Genomic DNA, 27,978 nt, shown 5'->3' on the forward strand with positions numbered 1-27,978 from the left:
TCATGTATATCTAGAGATTGTACAGTCGCATCTCCTCCAGAAGGACTTTGTACTGGCGGCGCTTCTTGTGGAAGCCGGGCTGCACCCGTGCGCGGACATGGCCGAGCATGCGGGCAAGCCGAGGGAAGACAATGCTCTCCGCGGACCAAGCCACCAAGAACATACTGAGTGCCAGGACCACCAACCAGCCTCTGAATCCATCCGACATATAGGTCAGCTGCATCACGTCGGCTACCCACTCAGATGGGCGGAAGAGCATGTAGCAGCCAATCAGAACGTCGATAATAATCGTGCATAAGTATGGGGCTATGAAAGGTCAGCGAGGTAATTCCTTCAGCGGGAGGGAGTTTTGCTTACCATTCATTGTCATTGATTGGCGGAATGGTGGGCCAACACTCATGACAATGCTAGTGAGAATGTACTGGAAGCAGGAAAACAAGAACAGCGATGTGTTCTGTGAATTCACAATGTTGCTCTTCTCCAAGTCTAGCTGAGGAGGTAGATACCTATACAATAGTTAGTAATCGCACTTAGTAACTCATGAAGAGAGGTTAAATACCAGGACTGTCTCTGGACGGTTACAAAGACGATGAGCTGGGACAACACCACAAGGGAAATTTGTCCAAGCAAAGGCGTCAGGATCTTTCGTGACACGAGATCAGCAGTCGGTCTCTTCCGTGAAAGAGTTGGATAAGGCCCAGTCCAGCCCACTGGATGAAGTTAGTAATATGATTCCGATTTGCGAGGCGCTGTGTCACTTACTAAAGATCGCTATGGGCATAATGAGAGCCAGATCGATAAACAAAAACTGTATGATTTGGTCAGCTGATTCTTTGCCAACTCATGTAGTGTCGTATCAGTTCTCAACATACCTGGAAATCACCAAGATTCGAGCCAGAGGTATAAAGGAAGCTGACGGATGAGAATTGAATAGCCGAATAAAGACTCATGAATTTGAAACAACAGAAGCTCGTCACCAGAGCAGCTCGACCCTCACTATTGAAAAGGTTAATTTGGTCTTCGAGTCATTGGAAAGCAGTTCACATACCGAATCAACTTTGGCACGCAGGAAATATCGAATTGCCGGCTAGTAAAGGGGGCGGCAACGGATGCTTCTGCGTCCGAAAGCGAAATACCCACATCTGCGGCCTTCAAAGCACCACAGTCGTTGGCACCATCTCCACAGAAACCACAGCAGTAGTCAATTGACTGGAGCTTTTCAACAAGTTCATGCTTCTCGTCGGGCGACATTCGAGCAAAAACCTTCCCGCTGACCAAGATCTAAGGCGAAAATGACAATCAGCAACTAATACCGCAAGGCGTGAGAGTCCAAACTTACCCTCCTCAGTGTATCTTCATTTCCGTAATCGATCATCCACCGGAATACATCACCAGTCACAGCGAGGCAGTATTTTCGTTGTTGGAGCCCATTTCCGGGGATAGATACATCGTTTGAATTTGAATTTTCCAAAGGCTTGTATTCGGTTAGCAGCGGCATTTGATAAAATAAAGGAAGAAAACCCTACCAAAAGTGTTCTAGGATCCAATCTAGCATCCGGGTCGTCGACACTCTCCCAGATTACAGATGTTTTGCCACCAAGGCCAGGATCTGTCAACTTTGATTAGTACAATTCGGTATGGTCGAAGTTCCAAAAGCTCACTTTCAATAAGATGCGGAATGAAGCACTGTTCATTCGCGCCAATCATCTTACACTCCCGGGCCACACTGATGGCAGTTAGAATATTATCGCCCGTGCACATGGCATTGCGAATGCCAGCCTGGTTCAGCTCCGAGATGACTTGAGCAGTCGTAGGCTTCAGCTTATTCTCGAAAATAATGAATCCAACAAACTCAAGGTTACTCTCAACATCAGCCCGAGACAACTTTTGGACCTTCATCCAGCTCAATTTGCGCTCGTATTTAGTGGCGCAGGCAATGACTCGATAACCTTTATGGGTGTAATGGTTCAAAAGTTCATCGTAATTGGATGGGAGAGATTCGGGTACACAGATGTCCCCAATACTCTCTGGGGCACCCTTCACAAAGAAATTCACCCCATTGTCTCCAAATTGTCTTACGACAACACTGGCACGGCGAAGATGAGAGGCGAACTCGAAACTGCGGAGAACTCCAAGCTCGACGGGAATCTGTAACAGGACAAATCAATGAAAGTTCAGACTTGATCTGATAGGAAACTTACATTCGGACCATGAGGCTGAATTTGGCCCACGTGGGTTGTAGGCGGCCGCGCAACAGAAGGGCTAATGGTGTCAAAGTGGGCGCCGGTCTGCTCTGAAGAGTTACTGCCACCCTCTTCGTATGACCAACCAGTAAACTGGAACATCTTGACATCAAGTGGGTCACCAAGCAGTTCATCATCCACAACTCTCAGAGAATGGCAGGTCGCCATGGTGTAAATCATCTTTTGCTGCTTCTCAAGATCATATTCGGAGTTTTCGGATGATGAGGTGAGAAAAACACCAGCAGTTGTTTCAGAGAGTAGCTCGGAGAATTTGTGATTGCCGCCGACGGTTCTTCCACCCAGAACATCCAAGCCGTCTTCGGTGAGGGTGCCAGTTTTGTCAAAACAGACAATATCTAGCTTTCCGCCCACGTTGACTTTCTGGGGACTAATACAAAAGATGTTCTGTTTCTTCAGCCGTGATAGTGCAAAATTCGTACCAATAGTAAGAGTCGCTGGCAAAGCTGGTGGGACGACGATAGTGATGAGATCGAGTGCTCGGACAACGATAAGGTGCCAGGCAAGACCGAGTCGGATAAAGTTTATGAATGAGGCAATGAAACCGATCAGCGCGACGATCCCCATGACGGCAATATAACGGAAAGAATCGCGGTAGAACTTGAAGCCATCTGGCTTAGGGAAAAGCATCGAGCGAACCAATGCGCCCTTTGTAGTCGCAAATCCAGTCCTTGCAACGACAGCCAGCGCAACGGCTTCATCATCGTCCACGTTCTGCGGTCGTCTGGCTCTGATAATTTTAGTGCCGCTGAAAAGAAAGTGTTTGGCGATATGGGGGTCCACGGAGGGGGCGCTGAGGTCCAGATAGCCTAGAGCTTCATCGGTGAATGGGACCTTGGACACGGGGACGGATTCGCCTGTCACTGCATCAGTATATTGTTCGAAAATAATTCGCAGTATGTGTACAGACCAGTCAACATGCTCTCGTTCACGATGGTGTCTCCGGATAGCAGAATGCAATCACACGGGACCAAGCTGAGAGAAGGATCGGAAAATTCAAAAACGTCGCCGGGGACGAGATCCTGGGAAGACACCGAGCGCCCTGTGGGGGTCAGTGGATATGCTAATAGCAAAATGCCTGGCAGATAGGTAACTCACAAAATCCGTTTCTTAACACACGAAGGTCGCATTCAAAAAGGGAGATCTCTCTCAGTCGCTTCATGGTCTGAAGACAATTAACATCCAGATCAAAGCCCGATATGGCTGAAACTTACCGATCTCGTCTCCAACACAGTAGTTGCAATACTGAACACGGAGATGAGGAAAATACAGACAGCATAATAGTAATACTCGTCCATCGACCAAAGTAGTAGACTAGCCACTTGGAACATATAGAACGGATGAAATGCCTATAGATGTCAGTAGGCATTCCCGCCGGTTCTGGAGGTGGATTCTGCTCACCTCATCCATCAGTAGCTGTGGAACATTCTTCTGCTGAATATTGATGTTGTTCTTTCCAAAGATCTGTTCCCTGCTGTCACGCTCATCTGCATCTAGGCCGCCTCGCATAGCCTTCGCGCTGGTCCAGGAGTGATCTTTCCAGCCATTGATCAAGGAGAATTTGTCTTCGATAGGATGATAGAAGAATCGAAGATATCTATAATCCACGTATCGCAGGGATACAATCGTAGGATCAAGGTCTTCATCGTAAACAAGGCCCGAGTTATTCATGAAGACCGTGGATAGCGGACGTCCGTAGGATTCGCTGTCTATATTATGAACGGTAAATTGGTTCCATTGATCCTGTTGTGTGTCAGTCAAAGTGAACCCGGCCAATGAAAGGGTAAGTGTTGATAATGCCGTACTTCAATTGCAATCCACTCGCATTTTGCCAAGGGTGCAGCCTTTCCTATCATCCTGACCCGCCATCGTGGGAACCAGCGCAACAACAAATACGCAAGACCACCAGTCAGTATGCACAAAGCGATATAGAGAGCGAAGCCAGCCTTGCTGGTGCAGAATCCCGCAAAAACCGCTGTCAAGTCTTCCGACGTGATATATACTTTTTGGTTGAGTCTGCTGCCCGAGCGTCGGTCTCGACCATATGAGCTCGCGGATAGTATACGCGACAGGAGCGGGTGCTCAGCCGAGTCCCGAGACAATCTCTTGGAGACGAAAGATCCTCGGTGAGACTCGAGATCGGGCTCTTCAACGCCATGCATGGATGACTCTTCGATATCACTACCCTCGTCGATTGCATCTTCGTTGGACCATTCGGCAAAATCTTCCTCGTCCTGGAAATATGTGAAGCTCACGTTCGAGTCGGCGCGGTTTCGACGGTGCATGAAAGAGACAACACTAGACGGAATGCTTTCCGAGATGGGACCATCGAACACCTATGTCATTGGAATCGCGGGTCAATGGAGCTCAGCAATTGCTAGGGACCACAGCTTGAACGTACCTCGTTCCGAGCCATCTCCACATCCGATATCACACTCATGCTATGAGTTTATTAGTGAGGGTTATAGCATGGATATAGCTGAACGGATCAGATACCTGCTGCGCAGCGAGTCACGCCGGAGACTCGGTCGTCGCATGGATAAATCCATGGGACCGATATCCGGGGGGGGAATCCGGTCGACTGCCCATAGTGAGGAAGGGTCTGGGGTTAGATCCCAGATCTTCAATTCGGGGTGAAGGATTTGATCCACTGGGTGGGGGTGGTCAAGGGTCTGACAGTGGGTTGAAAGGAGGTGATTATTAGGTAAAGGAAGCCTCCATTGAACTCATGACCCCCAGTATAGCGAAGAAGCAATATAGGGAGGAGTCTTACCGCAGAGAGCTGGGCTTGTCGCGAGGGGCGATCGCCGAACTCACTTGATATCCGGTCACGTGGAGATAAGTGGGCAGTTGCAGGGTTCCCGCCTCAGCCCCGACTGTGAAACTAAGCGGAGGATGTCAGACACGCCGATCGATCTGCCAAGGATTGGGGGGGATAACAGTAGTAGTAATCATTCAGTAGTGACTAGATGCTATTGGTGCTAATTTTAAATCATACCATATAGAATTGATTCCTCGATTTTAGAAATACTCGCTGCCTCCGAGTCCCTTATAGTGTTACTAGTACAGGTCACGGTACAGTACGGTAGATATATATTCAATCTTCGTACCATCTACCCTCTACTATGTAGGTCCTCAATATTCTAAAATAGCTTAGTGCAGTCTCCATCTGCTAAAACTATTGGATCTATATCCCCGATCCAATCAAGACTCAAGATATCCTAAGCAATTTCGACATATTCTACTTTGAACTGATCATGCAAAGAATACTACCTTCTCTAGACGGGTGTTTCTAAATTTAACGTGGTGACGAGTATTTTGGCCACTGGTGCAAATCGATGGAACCAGACCCTCTTTGCTAGCCTACAACCGGGTGGCGTTGGCGTTTAGCCTCGAGAGTACTAAAAAATGAAGATACATATAGATTGACTCGGATTTATTTGTTAATAGGCAAGTAGCAAAAGTAAGTGAATTGATAATCAAAAGAGGGGGTAAGGTAAAGGGTAAAAAGGTGTATGGTAAATCTTGTTGGGAGGAGTTTTGCAGGTGCTCAACCAAGACCGCGTTCCCGCCAAGCCCCTCCGGGCACCGGCGCTAAGGATTCCCACCACATTAGGATCTCTTTGCCCTTTTGCCCTTCCAGACTCATAAGGGCGTATCAAACTCTTCCCCTCTCATCCATCCCCCCCCCCCCTTTCCCTTTCCCTCTCCCCTCCCTCTCTCACACCCCCCCCCCCTTCACCATCGTTCACTATGTCTGAACCCATCAGGAATAAGAAGGCGGACTTCCCGGTCGCACCGTAAGGATTTTCTCTATCACCTTTCCCCTCCGACCCGCTTATCACCTTAGGAAAACACTGACCCGAAGAAAAAAAAAATAGGACCCCGCAAAACACACCGGCTAACAATGCCCCCATCTCATCTCACGCTCAACAGCCCGGCGTGTCCAGCATCAAGGAAGGTGAGTGTTTATCTTCATCTGCCCCCTCCCCCGCTCACCCCCGCGTCGTTTTTCTGACCGCTAGTTTCTACAGAGACCCTGGACACCGCGGCTGCCGCCTCCCTGTTTGCCCGTAACCCAGCTCTGGTCTCCATGATTCAGGGTAAGCTGGGCCAACTCGTTGGCCGTTCATCCGGTTATATCGAATCTCTCCCCCCTGTTGTCCGCCGCCGTGTCGCTGGTCTGAAGGGTATCCAAAAGGAGCACTCCGAGCTCGAGGCTCAGTTCCAAAAGGAGGTCCTCGAGCTCGAGAAGAAGTACTTCGCCAAGTTCACCCCCCTGTACGAGCGCCGTTCCACAATCATCAACGGTAGCGTCGAGCCTACCGAGAAGGAAGTCGAGAAGGGCAAGGAAGATGAGGAGGAGGACGAGGAAGATGAGACCAAGGAGTCTGAGAAGAAGGAACAGGAGGATGAGTCCGAGTCCCCTGCTGCTGGTATCCCCGAGTTCTGGTTGTCTGCCATGAAGAACCAGGTCTCACTCGCCGAGATGATCACCGACCGCGATGAGGAGGCCCTTAAGCATCTCACCGACATTCGCATGGAGTACCTCGACTGCCCCGGATTCCGCCTGATTTTCGAGTTCTCCGAGAACGAGTTCTTCACCAACAAGACCATCACCAAGACCTACTACTACAAGGATGAGAGCGGATACGGTGGTGACTTCATTTATGACCACGCCGAGGGCTCTAAGATTGACTGGAAGGAGGAGAAGGACCTGACTCTCCGCCTGGAGAGCAAGAAGCAGCGTAACAAGAGTATGTTGAACTTTGTGCACTTTCTTCTGCCTGATATGACTGGGGAACTATTCTTCTATGTTCCAGACTGAAGCTAACCACTTGCCCCACCTCACAGACACCAAGCAGACCCGCGTTGTCAAGATTAGCGTGCCCACTGAATCTTTCTTCAACTTCTTTTCCCCACCTCAACCCCCCCACCGACGAGGACGAGGACGATGACGCGTCCGTCGCCAGCGACATCGAAGAGCGCCTCGAGCTGGACTACCAGCTGGGAGAGGACATTAAGGAGAAGCTGATCCCCCGCGCCATTGACTGGTTCACCGGTGAGGCTCTTCAATTCGAGGAGATGGGCGAGGACATGGACCCCGAGGAGTTCGATGACGAGGATGATGAGGATGAGGATGAAGATGATGAAGATGATGAGGACGAGCGTGGATCCGTTTCCGTGGAGGACGACTCAGATGACGAGGTATGTATTACTGGTAACTGGTGAGAAGACGCTTCTTGAGATCACAGCTAACTTTGATATCTAGGATGGCACTTCTAAGCCCAAGAAGGAGGCGGCCGAGTGCAAGCAAAACTAGAAATGACAAAAAGAAAAGCAGCCCCGCGGCGATGCTCGATGCTGATGCTGATACTGACGCTGAATGCTTCATGGACTTCGTGATTGATGTTATTGCTATGTTTCCTTTTTTTTCTCCCCACTGATGCCTTTATCTCCCTTGCACTGCGTGATCTGTTCCCTGTCTACCTAATATCTCTCAATCAATCGGCATAATCAGTGAGTAATCCACCTGCAGCTACTGGGTTGGCCAGGTGATAGAACGTGGTAGGGCTCTAGAATCTCGAATAAACACGGTAGAAACTATTAGATAATAATGATATATATATATATTATACATACAAATACTGGTAGACTTGTATAAGGTGTATACACGGAGTATACATAAGTATACGCATGTACGGAGTACATGCGTGTAGTGTAAGGCGGTGACACTGTGGGGGTGTGGCGCGGCAACCCCCCAGTTAGTCCCGAAGCTCCCTTCAGGGGCTTCCACTCGCTAAATGGCCAGCTGTCAAGGGTGATTTTTACATCTCCCCCATCACCTTAACGTCTACTTCATTTCCTTGTTTCATTTTCATTTAGTCGGACAATGAGCCGATGAGGGGTTCCCGCGAGACTCCTTGTCTTTGGACTTCTCCGTGATTGATTTACCCTTTTTGGTCGCCCCCGGTTTCCCCGATACAATACCCACCCCGATTCACTTAGACTTATTCGCATCCTTCCCCCAACCACCTCCCACCTCCTTCCACCCTCTCTTTTTGTTTTGATTGCATCCGATACCAACACCACTCGACGTGGAAGCCATGGCGCATATCTATGAGGTCGGAACGAGGGCCTGGCAGCCGGACCCCACGGAGGGCTGGCTTGCCTCTGAGGTCAAGGAGAAGCTTGAGGATGGAGATAAGGTGCAGCTGATTTTCGAGCTGGAGAATGGAGAGGTGCGTTACCAACATCGCGAGGGTGGCTTCCCCCTGCTCTTGATGTTGACCATGAGCATTGTTGACCATGAGCTGACTGGTCGTTTGTTACGGAATAGACGAAAACAGTGGACACAACACAGGCCGAACTCCAGGTCGACAACAATCCAAACCTCCCCCCCGCTCATGAACCCTGCGATGCTCGAAGCGAGCGAGGATCTAACAAGCTTGTCGCATTTGAACGAGCCTGCCGGTTTGTTTCGTCGGAAAATGTTGTCTTTGAATCACCAACTGACACCCCCGCAGTCCTCCAGGCCATCAAGCTCCGATACGCACAGAAGGAGATTTACACATACAGTGGTATCGTTCTGATTGCGACGAATCCATTCGCCAGAGTGGATTCGTTGTATGTACCACAAATGGTGCAGGTTTATGCCGGGAAGCAACGTGCCTCGCAGGCACCTCACCTGTTCGCAATCGCCGAAGAAGCTTTCGCGTAAGGAAGCACCACCCTCGCAATATTTCTTCTCGAACTACTTAGGCTTACATGTGACTGCAGTGACATGCTCCGGGATGGAAAGAACCAAACAATCGTGGTCTCTGGTGAATCCGGTGCCGGTAAAACCGTGAGCGCCAAATACATCATGCGTTACTTTGCGACTCGCGAGTCTGCCGAGAAGCCCGGCAAATACGGCTCCAGCTCAGCTGGTGCGATCAGTGCGACAGAAGAGCAAATTCTGGCCACCAACCCAGTCATGGAAGCGTTCGGTAACGCTAAGACGACCCGTAACGACAACTCCTCCCGATTCGGTAAATACATCGAGATTATGTTTGATGATAAGACGAACATCATTGGTGCGAAGATCAGGACCTACCTGTTGGAGAGATCGAGGCTGGTATTCCAGCCTTTGAAGGAGCGCAACTACCACATCTTCTATCAGCTTGTGGCTGGTGCATCCGATGAGGAGAGGCAGGAGCTGGGTCTCTTGCCCGTGGAAGAGTTCGAATACCTCAACCAGGGTGGCACCCCCGTCATCGAGGGTGTCGATGACAAGGCCGAGTTTGATGCGACTAGGAAATCCCTGGCCACAATTGGTGTTCCGGCCGAGAACCAAACTGAGATCTTCCGTGTGCTGGCAGCCCTTTTGCACCTGGGTAACGTGAAGATCACTGCGACCCGAACCGACTCGCAGCTGTCTGCTTCAGAGCCTGCTCTCGTCCGAGCTTGTGAAATGCTGGGCATTGATGTCAATGAGTTCGCGAAATGGATTGTCAAGAAGCAACTTATCACCCGTGGTGAGAAGATTACCTCCAACCTTACCCAGCAACAGGCAATAGTGGTTAGAGACTCCGTTGCCAAGTTCATATATTCGAGCCTCTTCGATTGGCTGGTGGACAAGATCAACCGCGGCCTCGCAACTGAAGAGGTTATCAACAATGTGGTGACTTTCATTGGTGTTTTGGATATCTACGGTTTTGAACACTTCGCCAAGAACTCGTTCGAACAGTTTTGCATCAACTACGCAAACGAGAAGCTTCAGCAGGAGTTTAACCAGCACGTGTTCAAGCTTGAACAGGAGGAATACGTTCGGGAAGAAATTGATTGGACTTTTATTGACTTCTCCGACAACCAACCCTGTATCAATTTGATTGAGGGCAAGCTTGGAATCTTGGCTCTTTTGGACGAAGAATCCCGCCTTCCCATGGGATCTGATGAACAGTTTGTCACGAAGCTACACCACAACTTTGCAGCCGACAAGGAGAAGTTCTACAAGAAGCCTCGATTTGGTAAATCTGCGTTCACCGTCTGCCATTACGCAGTTGATGTGACCTATGAATCCGACGGTTTCCTGGAGAAGAATCGTGATACCGTCCCGGATGAGCACATGGCGGTGTTGCGTAACTCTGCGAATGATTTCATCAAGGAAATCATTGAAACAGCTACCTCCGTTCGGGAGAAGGACTCGTCATCCACTCCTTCCAAGCCCGTCGCAGCCGCCCCTGGCCGCCGTATCGGCGTTGCTGTCAACCGCAAACCCACGCTAGGAGGAATTTTCAAGTCGTCCTTGATTGAACTCATGGGTACTATCAACTCCACCGAGGTACACTACATCCGCTGTATCAAGCCCAACGAGGCCAAGGAGGCCTGGAAGTTCGAGGGCCCAATGGTCTTGAGTCAGTTGAGAGCATGTGGTGTTCTGGAAACGGTCAGAATTAGTACTGCTGGCTACCCTACTCGCTGGACGTATGAAGAGTTCGCGATCCGCTACTACATGCTTTGCCATTCCTCCCAATGGACGTCTGAGATCCGCGACATGTGCCATGCTATCCTGCAGAAAGCACTGGGCGATGCCACTTCCAAGAAGGACGACAAGTACCAGCTGGGTTTGACCAAGATTTTCTTCCGGGCTGGTATGCTAGCGTTCCTGGAGAACCTGCGTACATCCCGACTGAATGAGTGTGCGATTATGATCCAAAAGAATCTGCGATGCAAGTACTACCGCCGCCGCTACCTCGAAGCTCGCGAATCTATCCTTTACACCCAGTCTTTGGTTCGTGGGTTCCTCGCAAGACAGCGGGCCCAGGAGATCCGCCGGACCAAGGCTGCGACCGATATCCAGAGGGTCTGGCGTGGTTCCAAGGACCGCAAATGGTACAACCAGGTCCGGAAGAACTTTATTATGTTCGAAGCCGTTGCTAAGGGTTTCCTCTGCCGTCGCAACATTATGGACTCCATCAATGGCAATGCTGCTAAGGTGATCCAGCGTTCTTTCCGCTCTTGGCGCCAATTGCGGGCGTGGCGAGAGTACCGCCAGAAGGTTGTTGTTGCCCAGTCCCTTTGGCGAGGTAAACAGGCCAGAAAGGATTACAAGAAGATGCGCGAAGATACACGCGATCTCACGCTGATCACCGTCAACCTCAATAAGCAAGTCGCGAAATTGCTTTCAAGCAACGCAGAATTGGAATCGAAGAGCAGGGATTTGGACAAAACGAACAAGACCTTGATTCAGAAGCTGCAGATCCGTGATAAGCAGTTGGAGGAATTCCGGGAGGCAAGTAAATCAGGGGAGGTTGACAAAAAGAGTCTTTTGTCAGAAAAAAACCAGGCTGATCAAGACATTGTTCGGTTGGAAACGGAGATCGCTAAGTTGCAGGCCGCCTACACCGAGAACCTGGAAAACACCAATCGCCTCCAGCGTGAGTGGGACGATGCCCGCACAGAGCTTCGCGAGACACAGGAGAAGCTAGACAGCCTCAAGCTGGTCAATGCAGAGCACGAGGAGGAGAAAACTGGTCTCCGTGTCCGTGTTTCCCAGCTCGAAGAGGAGCTGGACGTTGCCAAGCGAACAATGCCTGTCAACGGCGTCAATGGCGATGCGGCACATGGCATTGCCGCCCCTCCTCCTGCCACCGGTTTGATCAACCTTGTATCATCGAAGAAGCCCAAGCCGCAGAGGCGGAGCGCTGGCGCGGAGAAGGTTGGTTCAGATCGGTTCAGTGGAGCGTACAACCCACGACCTGTCTCGATGGCTGTCACCGGTCCTGGTGCTGCTCGCAACGCCGCTGCCACCTCAACTGGTCTGGATTCAGTCGAGGTAGAGCTCGAGAACTTGTTGTCCGAAGAGGAAGACCTCAACGAGGAGGTCGCAATGGGCTTGATCCGCAATCTCAAGATCCCTCTCCCAAGCTCAAACCCGCCCCCGACAGAGAAGGAGGTTCTCTTCCCTGCCTACTTGATCAACCTCGTTACGTCGGAGATGTGGAACAACGGGTTCGTTAAGGAATCCGAGCGCTTCTTAGCCAATGTGATGCAGTCCATCCAACAGGAGGTCATGCAACACGAAGGAGAGGATGCGGTCAACCCCGGCGCCTTCTGGCTCTCGAACGTCCACGAGATGCTATCTTTCGTCTTCTTGGCTGAGGATTGGTATGAAGCCCAGAAGACCGACAACTACGAGTACGATCGTCTGTTGGAGATCGTTAAGCACGATCTGGAGAGCTTGGAGTTCAACATCTACCACACTTGGATGAAGGTGTTGAAGAAGAAGCTGTACAAGATGATTGTTCCGGCCATTATTGAGTCGCAGTCCCTCCCTGGCTTTGTGACGAGCGAAACGAACCGCTTCCTTGGAAAGTTGCTGCCCTCCAACAGCAACCCCGCCTACAGCATGGACAACCTCCTCAGCCTGCTGAACGGTGTCTACCGGGCGATGAAGGCGTTTTACCTGGAGGACACTATCGTCACACAGACCATGACCGAGCTATTGCGCCTGGTTGGCGTGACTGCATTTAACGACCTACTCATGCGCCGCAACTTCCTGTCATGGAAGCGTGGCTTGCAAATCAACTACAACATCACCCGAATTGAGGAGTGGTGCAAGAGCCATGACATGCCGCTGGGAACGCTGCAGCTAGAGCACTTGATGGTAGGACCCTCCCCTTACCCTTACTTACCTTCGTGACGTTCAAGAATCATATACTGACCATTCTAACAGCAAGCAACCAAGCTTCTTCAGCTGAAGAAGGCTACCTTGAATGATATTGAGATCATTCAAGATATTTGCTGGATGTAAGCATACCACACCTCGCCCCATCCTCATGCTTATTTTTGAGAATCGTACTGACAATTCCTTCTAGGCTGTCGCCCAACCAAATCCAGAAGCTCCTGAACCAGTATCTCGTCGCGGACTACGAACAGCCCATCAACGGCGAAATCATGAAGGCGGTCGCCTCCCGTGTTACAGAGAAGGGTGATGTGCTTCTCTTGACTCCGGTCGATATGGAGGATAGCGGTCCTTACGAGATCGCTGAGCCCAGAGTCATTACGGCCCTGGAGACTTACACACCATCCTGTATGTTGACCAAAACACCCCCAACCGCGAACCCATTACTGACTCGATTATTCACGCAGGGCTCCAAACCCCGCGATTGAAGCGATTGGCCGAGATTGTCTCGGCCCAGGCTATGGCGCAGCAGGAGAAACTGGAGATAGAGAACGGGGTGTTGGAGGAGTGATTTAGTTGTACATTAGAGTTGAATTTTCCTTTGTGAGCTACGGATTATGACCTGTGAACATCTCACCACGACCTACTATCTACACCCAGGGACCACCCTCAGGACCTAGGGTGGACCAGGACCCTGGTTTGATTTTTCAATTGATACATAGAGATGCATATGATGCTGCTTGTTATGCGAATTATGATTTTCTTCTTTCCCTATCTTTCTCCATGAACCTGAAACTTCGTATTTGATTTTGTTAGAATTGTAGTTATTTACATGACCAGCGCAGCCGGCGAGCGGTGTCCACGTCGCGGGGAAGCCAAAATCAAGCGGCGGAGTGGGGAGCATCCCATCCCGCCGCAACTCAAACTCAAACCCTACTCTTTCCTTCACCATACCCAACACAACAGCCCATCATGACTCTAACAAAGGTCAACTTCATCACCGGCAACAAGAACAAGCTGGTCGAGGTCCGCGCTATCCTCGGCAGCGTGATCGAAGTCGATAACCAAGAAGTGGACGTTCCCGAGATCCAAGGCACGATCGAGGAAATCGCTAAAGAAAAGGCGAAGCGCGCAGCTGAAGCGGTAATTAACCCCCTCCCCTGCCCTCCCCTGGCCCCGAATATAGTTATCTGCGGGATATAAAGAAAAAAAGAAAAAACCAGACTAATTCGTGCTTTTGGTCTAGATCAATGGGCCCGCTTTGACTGAGGATACGGCTTTGGAATTCCATGCTCTTAAGGGCTTGCCGGGTCCGTATATGTGAGTAAATCCCGTTGCTCTTGTACCTTCGAGTTGAATTGAGATGAGTGATTTAATACTAATATTTCCGTTTCTGCAAAGTAAATCTTTCATGGAGTCCCTCGGTCATGAAGGTCTGAACAAAATGCTTGATGGCTTTGAGGACCGTGGTGCTGAGGCTGTCTGCACTTTTGCTTTCTGCCGCGGACCTGGAGAGGAGCCTATTATTTTCCAGGGTCGGACTGTTGTGAGTGTGGAAATTGCTATGACTTTTCATTTTTCTTGGATCATTTTCATTTCTGATTTCATTCCTAATGGTATATACAGGGTAAAATCGTTCGTCCTCGTGGCCCAACTAATTTTGGTGAGTCCATCCCCCATTCCCAATGCATGGATGCTTGTCAGTCTTTCTTGAATATAGGATAGTACTAACGGAAGTTTAAGGTTGGGATCCAATTTTCGAATACGAAGGCCAGACATATGCGGAGATGGACAAGGAAGCTAAGGTAAGTGAAGAAAAAGAGAGAACTTGGCAGTTGATCCCCCAATCTTCCGAGACAAGTCATGCTAAAATACAAAGCAGAACAAGATCTCGCACCGGTACAAGGCTCTGGTTAAGTTCCAGAAGTGGTTGGCAGAGGGCCAGCAGTAAGGGAACAGCACGATTATGATGAGAATTAGAATGAGAATGAGTATGAGTATGGGCATTTGGTATGATATTGGTATGGGTATATAGAAAGACCAATCGAAAGACCAAAGCGAAAAATCGAAATGATCATAGACGAAGACGAAGAAACAAGATCCAAATTTAAGAAGAAACGAACTCCACCACACAAATCACCGATGTATGTATGTATGCAGTAGCATCCACATCCACATTAACCCCTACTCCGCCTCCTTCCCCTCGTCATGTTGTTTCTTCCAAGAATCGACCCAATCCGAGATACGGCCGCAATTGCTCTCGACATCGCCATCCTTCTCACTGTTCAATTCCACCACGATCTCTTCGTCGTAGGATTCGCGGGCTTCTTCGAGGAGAACGCCGAAGATCTCGGCGTCTAGGTTCTCTTGGAGTTTTTCTTCGTGGTAGCCTCTGTAAATCAAGGTTGGTTAGCCTAAGCTCCATCATAAATGCCAATCGTACGCAGCGCAGCGCACAGAGAGCAATGGAAGAAAAGCGAAAGGAAAGGGGCGGGGGTTATTACCGAGAAGAAAGACGATCATAGAGCACAGTTGTATCGGGACAGCGGATAACAACAACAAGATCAATCCAGGACTTGGGAAACATGTCGCAAGCGTGCCAATCAATCAGATAACCACCCTGAAGCACCTCATCTTCGATAGCATCGAGTAACTATTCCAAGAAAGAAAGAAAGAAAAAACCATTAGCCCACTGCCTTCCTCAATCTTTCATAATTGTTTCACGAAACCCCGCCACCAGCAAAGTGGGGGTGGAGAGAGAAAAAAAAAGTCGCAACACGACCACCATGACCATGGCCAAGAAGGGGGAGAGGGAGAGAGGGGAAAAGCCATACCTTATCCTCATCGACAACCCAACTCTTACGCTCCTCATCATACGACTCGTAGCAATCGCGCTCTTTGGCAACCTGGTTGACAGAGAGGTGTTTCAAGCCGATATCCTGCGCTAATTGCTCGCAGTGAACGGTTTTGCCGACGCCGGGGGTGCCGGTAACGATTATATTCGGGGCGGTGCGCATACTTTGCGATTGTATGATTTCTGTGACGGTGTAAGGAAAAAAAGGAATTGAAAGAAAAGGTTATGAGTATTTGCTTGAGATGTTCAATGTTCCCCGGATGCGACGAAATAATATCTCGGATTAAGGTTTGTCCTGCTTATCTTATCGACTACGCCAGACCCTACCTTAAGGTATGAAGCCGTGGCGTGGCATGGTACATGGAATGGAGAACTTGAATAATACTAGTAGTATTACTATTTATATTGGATAAAAAGCAGGTAGGTTATATTGTATAAATTTTAAACAACTTTCTTTCTGTGGTGTCTAGTGGCGTCGTAATGCAGGTCGCTATGGGTGGAATGACTTGGTATATGCAAAACGAAAACGAAGTAAGTAGAAGGATCGCTTGCATGCTAAAACTCGCAATCATGACGGTGTCTCTAGCTTGAGATCCAAAGGGCATACAGGTGGAGATCTGACCTAATTTGGCGCAGGTTGAGGAGTGGGTAACCTATCGCGGATTAGCAACAAACCATTAACAACCCAACCCCGTAGGTCAATAAGGAGAAGGATAAAGATAAAGATAAAGTCAAAACACGCACTTAAGAAGTTCAAACATCTTATACTTCTGAAGATACCGAGTCTCCCTCCGATACGCCTTCAACAGACGGGCGGGGTTATCAGATTTCGCAGACGTCCCGATAAGACGGCTCATTGCAGGCGATGTTTTGAACATAGGATCAAAGACGAGCAGATTGGCGGTGTTATTATCGCGAATCTCGAATCCGATGATTGTCATTGAATGGCCTGGTCGTATTAGTTTAGTCTCAGCCTCAGAGGAGAGTTGGTAGGTTAAGTGTTAACTCAGTAGAGACCTTCACTTACCTTGGTGCTGGAAGTATATTGGAGGTAGATCGGTCATGGAGACCTTCTTCTTTTCGTCATCTAGTGAGCAATTTGATCGAAAGTAGGATGCAACATCCTGGTATAAGGCCATATGTGCACGCATATTGCTCGCTTCACTCAGACTGCTTGCATCGCACCTGAACGGGCATGTTAGTCGTTGATCTAACGTTGATTCATGGTCCTTTTTGATCAAAACTTACGGGATATCAAGACTCATAAACAGTGCTTGCGCCTACCACAATATTAGCATGTTTTCTTCCACTTAGCCAACAATACTAACCTCCGGCGTCCCAATAAACTTCCTCGTCCCCTTAATACCCCCGGTCTCAGTCCGACCCGTACTATTAAACCCCAAATCCCACGCCCGCTCAATCAAATCCTGCAATTCCAGAATCGAAGGCACGCCGTCTGGAAAATGCTCATGACCCAGACTCTTCGACTTCGTGATATACGAAACAAGCATTTGGATATTCCGATATCCGCAAAATCCGCCTTCGCGCGGCATCTTGCAGACGTGGCGAACCTTGGGACTGCAGAGAAAGACGCGCTGGGAGGAACTATCCTGTTCGCAGAGTTTCGCAATGACGGGAATGAGGTTTTCGGTTTCGTTTTCTACGCTCGTGTGTCGGGCTAGTCTGCCGTCTGGCGTGATTCGGGTTTGCTTGGAGGTGCGGCCGCCTTTTTCCAGCATTTTCTTTAGCCATGAGGGCATTTTTTTCTCGTGGGCGTGTGGGCCTAATTCTGAGCGCTGGATGAATTGTTAGATTATTTTTGAAGAGAGAGAGAGAGAGGGAGAGAAAGAAAAGGATATATGGATTGTATAGTTACTTACCCCCAGTCGTTTAGCACCATCCGGGCCCAATTTTCCGACGGGGCTGCGACTTCGTCCTTGTGCTGGTTTCGAAGTGTTCGAGCGAGTGAAGTCTCGATCGGCGCCTCTTTTGCTGCCTTTCTGGCTCACGTGGAGGTCCCGGGTGTCGTCTAGGTCTGACGGTAGATCGGGTTCGCTGGACAGTTCTGTATTAAAGGGACTACTCTGGACTTCCCCGCAGTCATCCAGCGCAATGCCTTCTGCAACATGTAGATCGAGATGTGTTGCCAGTTCGGCAGTCGTGATAGTCTCACCACATCCATGTGGACATTCGACATATTTTTCTGTAGAATCTTCGTCTACCTGGAATGGGGACGGGGATGGGCTGGTGCTGGTGGTTTCGAACGCGGGTGAATCATAAGTGTGCGATGGCGGGGCACCTCCTTCTGGGTGACAGTATTCGATGTGCTGCTCCACGAAGGTCGCGTCTTGGTCTGAGAAGGGACAGAATGGACATGATGGGATGATATGATCGGCCATGGTGACAGGTTCTGAGGGTGTGTGACTTTATCTCCAAGCCACGTGCGAGATAATCCAGAGATACTACCAGAGCATAGAAGCAGTCGGCATCTGATTGGATGTATGAATGCGCTGGGTTTTGGTCTCTGGGTGGTTTGGTTTCTCGAAATCTCAAAATATAGCGGTGCCTGGGCAGACGTGATTGCGGGTGAGACCCACTTGGACGCAAGAATAGCCTCGCCTGATCTATAAGGTTGGTCTTACTGTCAACTGTTGGCGCAGTCAACCCCGATCAATTTCTAAGACTTTGGTAAAAGCGACCAAGACGAAAATTGTTATGAGTCGAGATCTCGAGGGAAAGCAGTTAGCAGTTCTTCGAAATATCTCTCTTTTCCATTCCATATACTACCATGGTGACTGCACCTAATAATAGCCTCAGGCAGGTACAACTGTCGGTACAATGGACTGCATGAGTCATTTTTATTCTAGTAAAAGCGCACATTCTATTTCTCACCGACTTGATGTCACATGCAAACCTGGGGTTAATCAATGATCACCATTGCTCCAGTAAGACACATTATATATCGAATTTGTCATCCAATCAGGAGTCGATAAGACAACCTAGAACTACCCCGATTCTAGGGTAGCAATCGGAGATGAAGAGACCAAAATGTCATAAATCGAAAATGATCAGAGCTACTGCATGATAAGAATCACTTTTGAGTTGCCTTGTTAAAACCGCTCATATATTATACTAGTAGTACTCATACTATCAGGCATAAACCGGAGGCGGCGCGATGCCTAATCCGGCGAGGAATGTATAGGGTAGATCCATGGGTGCGGATGCGGAAGGGTGGCAATAGTGTAACTCCTAGTAACACAAATAAATATAGATGATAGTATATATATACATATATGTATATATTCTATACAATATTAATGTCAATAAATATAACTAAATATCATCCATACACTATCCTGTATACACATCGTACTCTGCCACTGCGTCATCGCGGGGAGGGAATAACGATGGCGTGATTGGCGGGGCATCTCCGACATCGCGTTCCTGGAGGGGAAGGCGGAAAAACTCAATTGACTGACTCACCTGAAAAAATATTCGGGTTCGGCTTGACATTGTAAGGCCGCTTTGCCGGCCCACTCCTCCGCTTTCGCTGTTCCCTTTGCTTTTGCTCCTCTTCATCTTTCGTTTCGCATTTCGTGGTTTTGTGGTTATGGCTTCCTTTCAAGCAGACCATCCGGCACCCGCCGCCTTGCATAGCAATTGGGTCGTCCAAAAGTTTGGCGGCACCAGTGTTGGCAAGTTCGCTTTGAATATTATCCAGCAGGTCGTCGAGTATGTTGATACCCCTCGTCCCCTTGAATGACGATGACGATGGCCATGACTTGACCCCGTCACCCTCGCCAACATTCATACTAATTTTGATCCCCCAACTACAGACCCAGTCTCATTGACAACCGTGTTGCTGTCGTCTGCTCAGCCCGAAGCAGCTCTACCAAGGCCGAAGGCACCACAAACCGGTGAGTCATGGCTCTTTTAAAGCATTCCCCAAATCGAAACACCATCCTCGGCCCTGCGATATACGAAGCCCCTCACAATCCACTTCCGAACCACTCGCAATCACCGGCTAGATCCATTCTAACCTTTCTCTCACCTGACAGGTTACTGCGGGCAGCCCGGGATGCGGAGAACTCCCATTCGCGGCAATATGAAGTATTAGTCGAGGCCGTTCGCCTGGAGCATACCCAAGTGGCACAGGAACAGTTGAAATCAGTGGATCTGAAAGAGCAAGTGGTAGCAGACATCAACGGCGAATGCGAGCGAGTCCTCAAAGTCCTCGAAGCTGCCCAGACCCTCGGCGAAATTAGCGCACGATGCGTGGACAAAGTGATCAGCACAGGCGAAAAACTGAGCTGTCGCCTAATGGCCGCATTTCTGCAAGATCGCGGCGTCGATTCACAATATGTCGATCTCTCCGAAATAATCGACTTCCCCATCGGCACCCACGGTCTGGACCAGACATTTTATAACTCCCTCGCCGCGGCGCTGGGGAAGAAAGTCGCCGAGTGCGGTCACCGGGTCCCCGTCATCACTGGTTACTTCGGTACCATCCCCGGCGGACTCTTGGACCAGGTTGGACGTGGTTATACAGATTTGTGCGCTGCGCTTGTGGCCGTTGGCACGCATGCCAAGGAGCTTCAAGTTTGGAAAGAGGTCGATGGTATTTTCACGGCTGATCCGCGGAAAGTGCCAACGGCTCGACTCTTGCCTGCGATTACCCCGTCCGAAGCGGCGGAGTTGACCTTTTACGGATCAGAAGTCATTCATCCATTTACCATGGAGCAGGTGATTCGCGCCCGGATCCCGATTCGCATTAAGAACGTCATGAACCCCCGAAACAAGGGCACGGTTATTTTCCCCGATTCCCCGGCTGAGTTGGAGCGTCGTACACCTGGCCACGACCCGCGATTGTTCCGCACGCGGAGCTCGAGTCTGGCGCAGAAGCCGAAACGGCCTACCGCCGTCACGATCAAACATAAGATTTTGGTCATCAATGTTCACTCGAATAAGCGATCGCTGTCGCACGGCTTCTTTGCCGGGATATTTTCCGTATTGGATAAGTGGCGCCTGTCAATTGACCTGATTTCGACGAGCGAGGTCCACGTGTCGATGGCATTACACTCGGAGGCGCCCCTGCTGAATGGTAACGGAAGGGATGAATACCAGGTCATTGATGATGATCTAAAGGGGGCCCTGAATGATCTGGGCAAATATGGAACGGTCGATATTATTCCCGAAATGGCCATTCTGAGTTTGGTCGGCAAGCAGATGAAGAACATGATCGGTGTGGCGGGGCGGATGTTCACCACACTTGGGGAGAACAATGTGAACATTGAGATGATTTCGCAAGGTGAGTTTGAGTCTGACTGAGGCGATGGTGGATCCCGACGTTGCCCCTCACGTTTTTTATCCCCGTCAATTACCCCTGAATTTTAAAAGGCTGACTTCTTTTTTTCTTTCCCCCCTGCAGGTGCAAGTGAAATCAACATCTCCTGCGTCATCGAAGAGCGCGACGCCGACCGCGCTCTCAATATCATCCACACCAGCATGTTCACCTTCTTGGACTAGATGTCCATGGCGGGTGGGTAACGAGTCATTGACGTTTGAGATATCCCATGGGCCGGTTCTGCTCTGCTTCTGCTTCTGCTTCTGCTTGTGCTTTTGCCATTTGTTTTATTTTAGAGAAAAGTTGGCGTGCATCTACCTCGGAGGGAGGGAGGCTCCCTGTGAGAGTTTCTCCTTCTCAGTCTCTTTCTTCTCTCTATGAAAATGAAAAAGAAGAGAAGAGAGATATCCGTGAGGTCATTCAGCATCGTGTTCTTTTCTTCTTTGCGATGCATGGATGTGGCGTTTTGTGGGTTTCCTGCAGATAGAATTTCGAAAGATCCCTGTTTCATGATGAAGGGGGTAAGCCACTGGCAGCCCTTTCTGGTGGTTTAATGGAGAATAATATAAGCTATACGCTGTATATTGGATATGAATGAAATATTTATTAGAAGTTTCCAATGATTGCGGTGTCAATACTGTAAGGAAGGTTCTGCGTAGTTTACGTGCATAAAGCAAAGCAGGTACGGAGTACTAATGTACGCAATGCAGAATAAATGTAGGTACCAAAGGTACTTTGAATCCTCGCATAGGTACTTAGCACTTAGGTACATACGAGTAGTAGTCGTGCTACTACCCCAGGCCAACTACGATTTACATAGATTAGGGTTGGCTTTTGGCTACTGCAGCGCACGCACGAAAGTGAACCCTCGAGGGCCTCGTCCCGTCCCATTGACTACTGACATCGAGACAGACAGTATGTACTGTGTGATCTGAGTCAAGGGTCCTGCAGGAAGGAGATCCCCCGTCGATCATGGCCAATGGCTGGAGAGAGCAAGGGATGATCCGACGCGACGGCTGTCTCAGAGTTACATACGCATTCCTGACGTGTACCAATAGGGAGGCGGGGACAAGGGAGGAAGGGGATTTAATTATTTAATTATAGAAAGAGGGAAGCCAAGAGAATGGCATGATATTGGGTGAGGATGTAGGGTTAGGGGTAGCCGATAGGTTGTGGGCGGTAGGGGGACTCGTGGAGTCAAAGCCGAGTCGAGTCTGGACCGCTGGGAGATCGGATAGTCGTACTAGTAGCAGATAACCTCGGATCCTCACACAAAGTATACTAGTACGCTACTGTAGGATATGATCTCAGGGTGGAGCATCTAAGCACATACTTTGTGTTGGTCCGATCCGCATGCCAAGCAAGGAGCAATCCCTTCATACACCGGCGGAACAGAGGTATTGTCATTGAATACAGTGTAATCTGGTATTGATGGTGCCAAGCCTCATATTAAGTCGCGTGACGCGTCTGCATGCTTACCATACCATACCGGTATTGTCCCATCGTGGTACACCATCATGGCCCTCACATCATCTCTCCATCTACTCGTATGTAAGTAAACCAGTTATACTCTACTGTACTTCGTACTTCTACTATCATCTCATCTCACTCCTCCCCCCCACCTCCCCCCTCCCCGTCTTGAACTCTCATCTTGACTCGCGTTCAAAGGGATCTTAAGAAAAAGAGGGGAACGTACCGAAGACAAAAGGGACGCGACTTCCAGGCCTCCTTCACATCTGCTTTGTGCTCTGCTGCCTTCCCTCATCTACCCAATTCCCCTCTTCTTCCCCAACGCACTTCACTTTCCACCCCCTTCCATCTCACTTTACTCTGCTTCTCTTACGAAGACCTCGAAAATAGAACAAATTGCATCCGTCTGAACAGAATTTCGGGGATTTCCCCTACTTTACAGCATCTTCGCTCGTGGTGATTTCCACAAATTATCGAGTTCTCCATCTTCATCCGTCGCTGATTCGACTGGCCCATATTGGACGTATCACCCGGTCCTAGCGCCTTGTGGCCCAACGCTTGCAATCACGACTAGTCTCGCTGCATGACGGCCTGAGGTTGCTGACTATCACATCCGTTCTGGCTCATTATTGGCTCGACGCGAATTCTCTTCACCTTCAATCACCCGTTGGACTCGGCGCTGCTGAACCCGCCTGCCCACGCCTTCCCCCATCACGCCGGCAATTGTTGATTTCGACGCGTCATATGGTCCCTATTGGTGACTGCTGACGATTCCGCATCGTTCCCTACCCTTTGGATTATGGGATCGACGCGTCCAGCGCTCGGCGCGCACAATTCCCCGGCGCTGGCCCCATCTGCACAGGAACCCATCAAATCGCAGCCCCGACTCCAACCCTCACCGCTACCACTGCAACCCATTGAAAACTCATTCCATCCATCTGGCCCGCACAGGCCATCGCCGACAAAAGGATTTCCTGTCCACGGCGCGCATCCGGGACGTAAACTCGGTTTTGTTCCCATCTCCGCTCCCGCTCCTCCCATGTTCACCACCGACTCCCCGGCCAAGAAACCGCCTTTCCCCATATACGCCCAGTCCTCTATGCCGCCGCAGTCGGCTCTCTTCACTACGTTTTCCAGTGTCAACACCGAATCATCAAAGGAGAACGTCCGCCCGGAAGATTCTCTCAATGGCAGCTTTGCCGACTTCCCTGAACCGTCCTATGATTCCAAGCTTCCCATGAAGCGCACACTGATGGACGCTGCCCCGCTCAAGGAACGCTCAGTCAAGAAGCAAAAACGCGAAGACGCGCCGCTCCATCACCTCCCTGAACCTCATGATATGCCGCCAATCGAGGACGACGGCACGAAGCCGCCTTACAGTTATGCGACTCTGATCGGCATGTCGATTCTGCGCGCGCCCAATCGCCGTCTGACTCTGGCCCAGATCTATAAATGGATTTCCGATACGTTTTCTTACTACAAGCACAGCGATCCGGGCTGGCAGAATAGCATTCGGCATAACCTCAGTCTGAACAAGGCATTCATCAAACAAGAACGACCGAAGGATGATCCGGGCAAGGGCAACTACTGGGTCATTGAGCCAGGGATGGAATTGCAATTCTTAAAGGACAAGCAAGTTCGTCGTGCCACGATGTCTAGCCTACCCCTCCCCGCAGTACCCCAGAGAGATCTCGCCCCTCAACCGCAGAGTGCAAGTACGACGACGTGGATGGTACCACCACCTCCGGCGCGACAACTTCCACCACCATCAAAAGCCTCGCGCAACGACGATCTTTCGTCCGATGCCACCTTGCCTGCATCCGATCCTGCCTTGCAGGAGGACGCAAGTGACGAGGTTATTCATGCACCTCCACACCACACCGCCCCCCTGCGTTCATCCCCCCCCACAGGCCATTCGATCCTCTCCTCCCATCGCTCCTCCTCGGTTCTCCCGTCAAGGCACTCCTCCCACACCAACTCATCAACCTGGCCCTACCCCTGCTCAACGTCCTCGCAAGCGCAAGTCCATCACCATGAATGACAGTGGCTACTTCTCCTCCCTTGAATCCTCCGCCATGCGTCCTAACAAGGCTGGCCACATCCTTACCTCTGATCTTGACATCGAGCCGCCACGCATTAAGCGTGGTCGCGCCGAAGAAGAGATTGCTCGGATACGCAGCTCGTCGCATGATATTAGTCCTGGACAACCTCCTGCCCGGAAGGATGCCAGCGCCATTGTTGGATCTTCACCTCTGCGTGGTGGATACGTCAGCATGCTTCCTCCGCCATTAACACCCATAATCAAATTCAAGAAACCGGCGAAGCCCCCACCGTCGGTGTCTCCTAATACCAATCTTCGAAACCACCGACGCAAAATTCAGCAGATGGTCAACTCCCCGATTAAGCATCTGGGTCTTGCTGAAGATGACCTCCCCTGGAGCCCGGCCTTCAACCTCCATGATGACAGCTATACTCCACATGACCACTTCCACACTACCTTTGACGTCTTCGCCGACGCCCATACACTGCATGTTTCCCCAGCTGCCTGTGGCTCACCGGAAAAACGCTCCGTCAAGCGACAGCGTACCGATAATAGCAATCCAGCATTAACTGATATCACCTCGGTGAATGTCAATACCCGACTCGGCATGCCTTCCCTTGCGCGATCTAAATCAGCTATCTTCCCGGAATCTCCTTCAAAGCTCCCGGAGACTGGACGACTGGGCGAAACAAGCCAAGACGACTTCTTCTCCTTCCACCTCTTTGACGAGAGCAATAACAGTCCTGATGAGGTTGACGGCGTCGATCTACTTCAGGGTTTCCAAAAGATCGGAGGCACTACAAAGGACGATTCGCTTAAGCCGAAGTCTTTGTATCCGCGACCTCAACTCACTAGTCGCAGCAACACCACCTTGTTCTAAAAAAAAATTCACCCGTTCTGATTTGTTTTGCTTTGATCATGGTCTGTGTTGGATCCATGGGACCAAGGACATAACATACGCTGATACACGCTGATACTCTGCTCCGCTTTTTGACTTGACATGACTTTGTCCTTTTTTCCCACACTGCACTGGCGCTATTCGAGATATTCTACTCCCCCACGGCTGTTCTTGTTCTTGTTTTTTACTTCCTGCGATTGCCACACACAAGCGCCCGCTTGTCTACTGCTTTTATTTCCCTGCGTTTGGGTATGCGTTTGCGTTTGAGGAGTTGGAATTGGATTGTCACCAGGTTTTTTTCGATTGGGCGGTACACATTCTTTTTTTGGGAGTTCTTGGGAGCGTTGCACTGCAGTGCAGAGCACCGCGCCGCTCTAGGGTGGTTTCTGCATTCTCTCCGATTTTTATCTCTCTATCTCTCCCCGCGCCGAGCCCGGGATGGCCTGGCCTGGTCTGGTTACGACCTTAATGACGATGCTTAAGATGTACATGAGCAAAGCGATGCTTTCATGATTTGGGATTTGGGGTTGGGTTGTCACGGATTTATCGTTTTCTATTCTTTTTTACTGGTATGGGTGCTATGGATTGTTTTAGTTAGGGATTGACTGGATGGAATGGAAGGAATGGGATGGGATGGATACATGAAGGCGCTATTGATTATGTAGCAATTTGAATTCATGATGATTATTGAGTCTTTCTTTCAAGTTATTTGTGGATTGCCACCTAGCCTGGGCATTGAGCTTGGTTTTAAGTTGTAACTTTACTTTAGGTATGGATCTAGTATAGTAGTCTTGTAGATATATATATACATAGCAGTACTCTAAGCTGGTACTAGTACTACTTATGTACCGAGCGTAAGCGATTTGACTGACTAGGTATCATCCTTCAAGTTGTATGGTTTTTTTGCCGAAGGACTAGACTGGGTGTAGTACTGGCTAGGTATGTACGGAATATGTACTACTCTCTTTACATACCCCAGCCCTGGAGATACTAATACTACTACTACTACTACTAGAAGACCTCCATCGACACAACTCTCAAATGTAAAGGGTATCATATCTGATTAACCATCCAACCAAAGCCCCATATACTAACAATGAAAACAACATCGAATCGAATCGAATCGAGCCCATGATAAACATCACAACTAGATGCAAGCAACCCAAAACGCCCAAAGTCCATTCCAGTCCATTCCATGATTTGATTTTTCTCCGGTAGGTGGGTAGTGCAAGCAGCCCAACCCAACCCAACCCAACCGAGTAGAGTAGAGTAGGGTAGGGTACCTAATCTAATCACTACTAGCACAACCACGACACCCACAGCTAACGCACTGAATCGACTGATCTTCTTTCAGTTGGGCCTTTGGTACGCGGCAGATGCAAGTTGCGTTGAAATTTGTTTCCTTTGATTGGACGCAGCGGAGACAGCAGAGCTGAATAAAAATAAATTGAGTTAGCGATGAAACCAAACGAACAGGAGGAATAGGAGGGACAAGGGTCAAGGGATAGTATATTTCAAAGCAAAGCAAAGGTGTTCAAACATACCTTTTCATAACCCTGTTTTTTCCACTTTGCGATTAGATTCGCGTCGGCGTAGTTATTCTTTAAAAGCCAGTCGTATAGTTGTTTGGAGATGGCCTCTTTTTCGTAATACAGGTCGTAGATATATCGGGAGCCTGGAATGAGCGAGGAGAGTTAGAATCAGATTTAGAATGAGAATTAGGATTAGGATGGGCTCTAGTGGAATGGGGTATTTGGTGGGTGGGGTGTATTCTTCGAGGACTTGGAGCTTGGAGACACCTTTCGGGTAGGGATAGAGGAAGAGGAAAGGGTGCACAGCAGAGTATGTGTGTGAAGGACTCTCAGAAGGTAGGTGTATGTGCATGTGTATGTGTATGTGGGCAGACTGGACTCGAGCAAGTCCCATTCCTCAACCTCAACTCAAAGGTTCGGGGGTGATACATACGCTGATGACTGATCTGGAAAATAGGCCAGAGAACCTCGTATTTCTTCTTTCCCTCGTGTGATGCATTCTCCGCATCTTTCATCTTATTGCTGAACTCCAGCAGGGTATCTTCCAAGTCGTCGAAGCCAGCGGGTGGCGGTTTGCGATTGCGGGAGGTGCGAATGGGAGGCATGACTGCGGCTGTCTTGCTTGGGTGGGATTCGATTCTTTCGATGAGGCGCAAATGACACTCGTATAAGCCTAAGACTAAGCCTCAGCCTCAAACGAAAGACGAGGCGGGGGGAGAAAGACGAAGGCAGATGATAGATATCAGAGACAAGGTAAGATAGCTAATGGCGAATCTAATTTCTCGGAGATTCGCCCGCATCATTCTGCCACATTATACCGCCTACGATTTTGCGGGCGAAGCTTCGGTGCGGTCACAGCTGCAACCTGATTTAAACTACGAGTACACCAATTGAACGAACCAACCTATCTCC

The 27,978-nt window shown here is 49.6% G+C and overlaps 9 protein-coding genes across 9 annotated transcripts; 5 read left to right on the top strand and 4 right to left on the bottom strand.

Annotated features, from left to right (window-relative positions):
- Positions 1-10: 10 nt before the first annotated feature.
- N7481_006533 (uncharacterized protein) lies at positions 11-4,933 on the bottom strand (the record flags this gene model as incomplete). Its single annotated transcript, XM_057265752.1, has 17 exons — positions 11-306; positions 358-506; positions 560-710; positions 763-808; positions 873-996; positions 1,049-1,281; positions 1,340-1,474; positions 1,527-1,609; positions 1,662-2,148; positions 2,202-3,118; positions 3,172-3,303; positions 3,360-3,426; positions 3,476-3,610; positions 3,663-4,004; positions 4,067-4,597; positions 4,663-4,702; positions 4,758-4,933. Coding segments are annotated over 17 exons (4,044 nt in total), but the record flags the coding sequence as incomplete, so codon positions are not given.
- Positions 4,934-6,014: 1,081 nt separating this feature from the next.
- Positions 6,015-7,584, top strand: nap1 (histone chaperone NAP1; the record flags this gene model as incomplete). Its single annotated transcript, XM_057265753.1, has 5 exons — positions 6,015-6,061; positions 6,143-6,222; positions 6,296-7,032; positions 7,116-7,469; positions 7,534-7,584. The coding sequence occupies 5 exons, from the start codon at positions 6,015-6,017 to the stop codon at positions 7,582-7,584; spliced, it is 1,269 nt and encodes a 422-aa protein (XP_057123473.1).
- Positions 7,585-8,368: 784 nt separating this feature from the next.
- N7481_006535 (type V myosin) lies at positions 8,369-13,498 on the top strand (the record flags this gene model as incomplete). The annotated part of the gene is made up of 6 exons (XM_057265754.1): positions 8,369-8,735; positions 8,789-8,978; positions 9,042-12,909; positions 12,979-13,052; positions 13,121-13,335; positions 13,395-13,498. 6 exons carry the CDS (start codon positions 8,369-8,371, stop codon positions 13,496-13,498), a joined length of 4,818 nt encoding a protein of 1,605 aa, XP_057123474.1.
- Positions 13,499-13,899: 401 nt separating this feature from the next.
- On the top strand, positions 13,900-14,878 carry N7481_006536 (non-canonical purine NTP pyrophosphatase; the record flags this gene model as incomplete). Its single annotated transcript, XM_057265755.1, has 6 exons — positions 13,900-14,070; positions 14,174-14,247; positions 14,329-14,473; positions 14,554-14,590; positions 14,671-14,732; positions 14,810-14,878. The coding sequence occupies 6 exons, from the start codon at positions 13,900-13,902 to the stop codon at positions 14,876-14,878; spliced, it is 558 nt and encodes a 185-aa protein (XP_057123475.1).
- A 233-nt stretch (positions 14,879-15,111) lies between these two features.
- N7481_006537 (nucleoside triphosphates FAP7) lies at positions 15,112-15,944 on the bottom strand (the record flags this gene model as incomplete). The annotated part of the gene is made up of 3 exons (XM_057265756.1): positions 15,112-15,319; positions 15,432-15,580; positions 15,762-15,944. The coding sequence occupies 3 exons, from the start codon at positions 15,942-15,944 to the stop codon at positions 15,112-15,114; spliced, it is 540 nt and encodes a 179-aa protein (XP_057123476.1).
- Positions 15,945-16,403: 459 nt separating this feature from the next.
- N7481_006538 (C78 family peptidase) lies at positions 16,404-18,180 on the bottom strand (the record flags this gene model as incomplete). The annotated part of the gene is made up of 6 exons (XM_057265757.1): positions 16,404-16,434; positions 16,526-16,730; positions 16,809-16,966; positions 17,030-17,061; positions 17,110-17,577; positions 17,662-18,180. 6 exons carry the CDS (start codon positions 18,178-18,180, stop codon positions 16,404-16,406), a joined length of 1,413 nt encoding a protein of 470 aa, XP_057123477.1.
- Positions 18,181-19,391: 1,211 nt separating this feature from the next.
- Positions 19,392-21,307, top strand: N7481_006539 (aspartate kinase; the record flags this gene model as incomplete). Its single annotated transcript, XM_057265758.1, has 4 exons — positions 19,392-19,513; positions 19,618-19,698; positions 19,840-21,089; positions 21,210-21,307. 4 exons carry the CDS (start codon positions 19,392-19,394, stop codon positions 21,305-21,307), a joined length of 1,551 nt encoding a protein of 516 aa, XP_057123478.1.
- A 2,087-nt stretch (positions 21,308-23,394) lies between these two features.
- N7481_006540 (forkhead box transcription factor) lies at positions 23,395-25,516 on the top strand (the record flags this gene model as incomplete). Its single annotated transcript, XM_057265759.1, has 2 exons — positions 23,395-24,450; positions 24,506-25,516. The coding sequence occupies 2 exons, from the start codon at positions 23,395-23,397 to the stop codon at positions 25,514-25,516; spliced, it is 2,067 nt and encodes a 688-aa protein (XP_057123479.1).
- Positions 25,517-26,822: 1,306 nt separating this feature from the next.
- Positions 26,823-27,671, bottom strand: N7481_006541 (BUD31 family protein; the record flags this gene model as incomplete). The annotated part of the gene is made up of 3 exons (XM_057265760.1): positions 26,823-26,966; positions 27,079-27,209; positions 27,500-27,671. 3 exons carry the CDS (start codon positions 27,669-27,671, stop codon positions 26,823-26,825), a joined length of 447 nt encoding a protein of 148 aa, XP_057123480.1.
- Positions 27,672-27,978: the final 307 nt, after the last annotated feature.

The sequence above is a fragment of the Penicillium waksmanii genome, assembly GCF_028829765.1.
Source record: "Penicillium waksmanii strain IBT 27052 chromosome Unknown utg000005l:1.0-5232799.0:1.0-5237142.0, whole genome shotgun sequence".
NCBI classification, from domain to species: domain Eukaryota; kingdom Fungi; phylum Ascomycota; class Eurotiomycetes; order Eurotiales; family Aspergillaceae; genus Penicillium; species Penicillium waksmanii.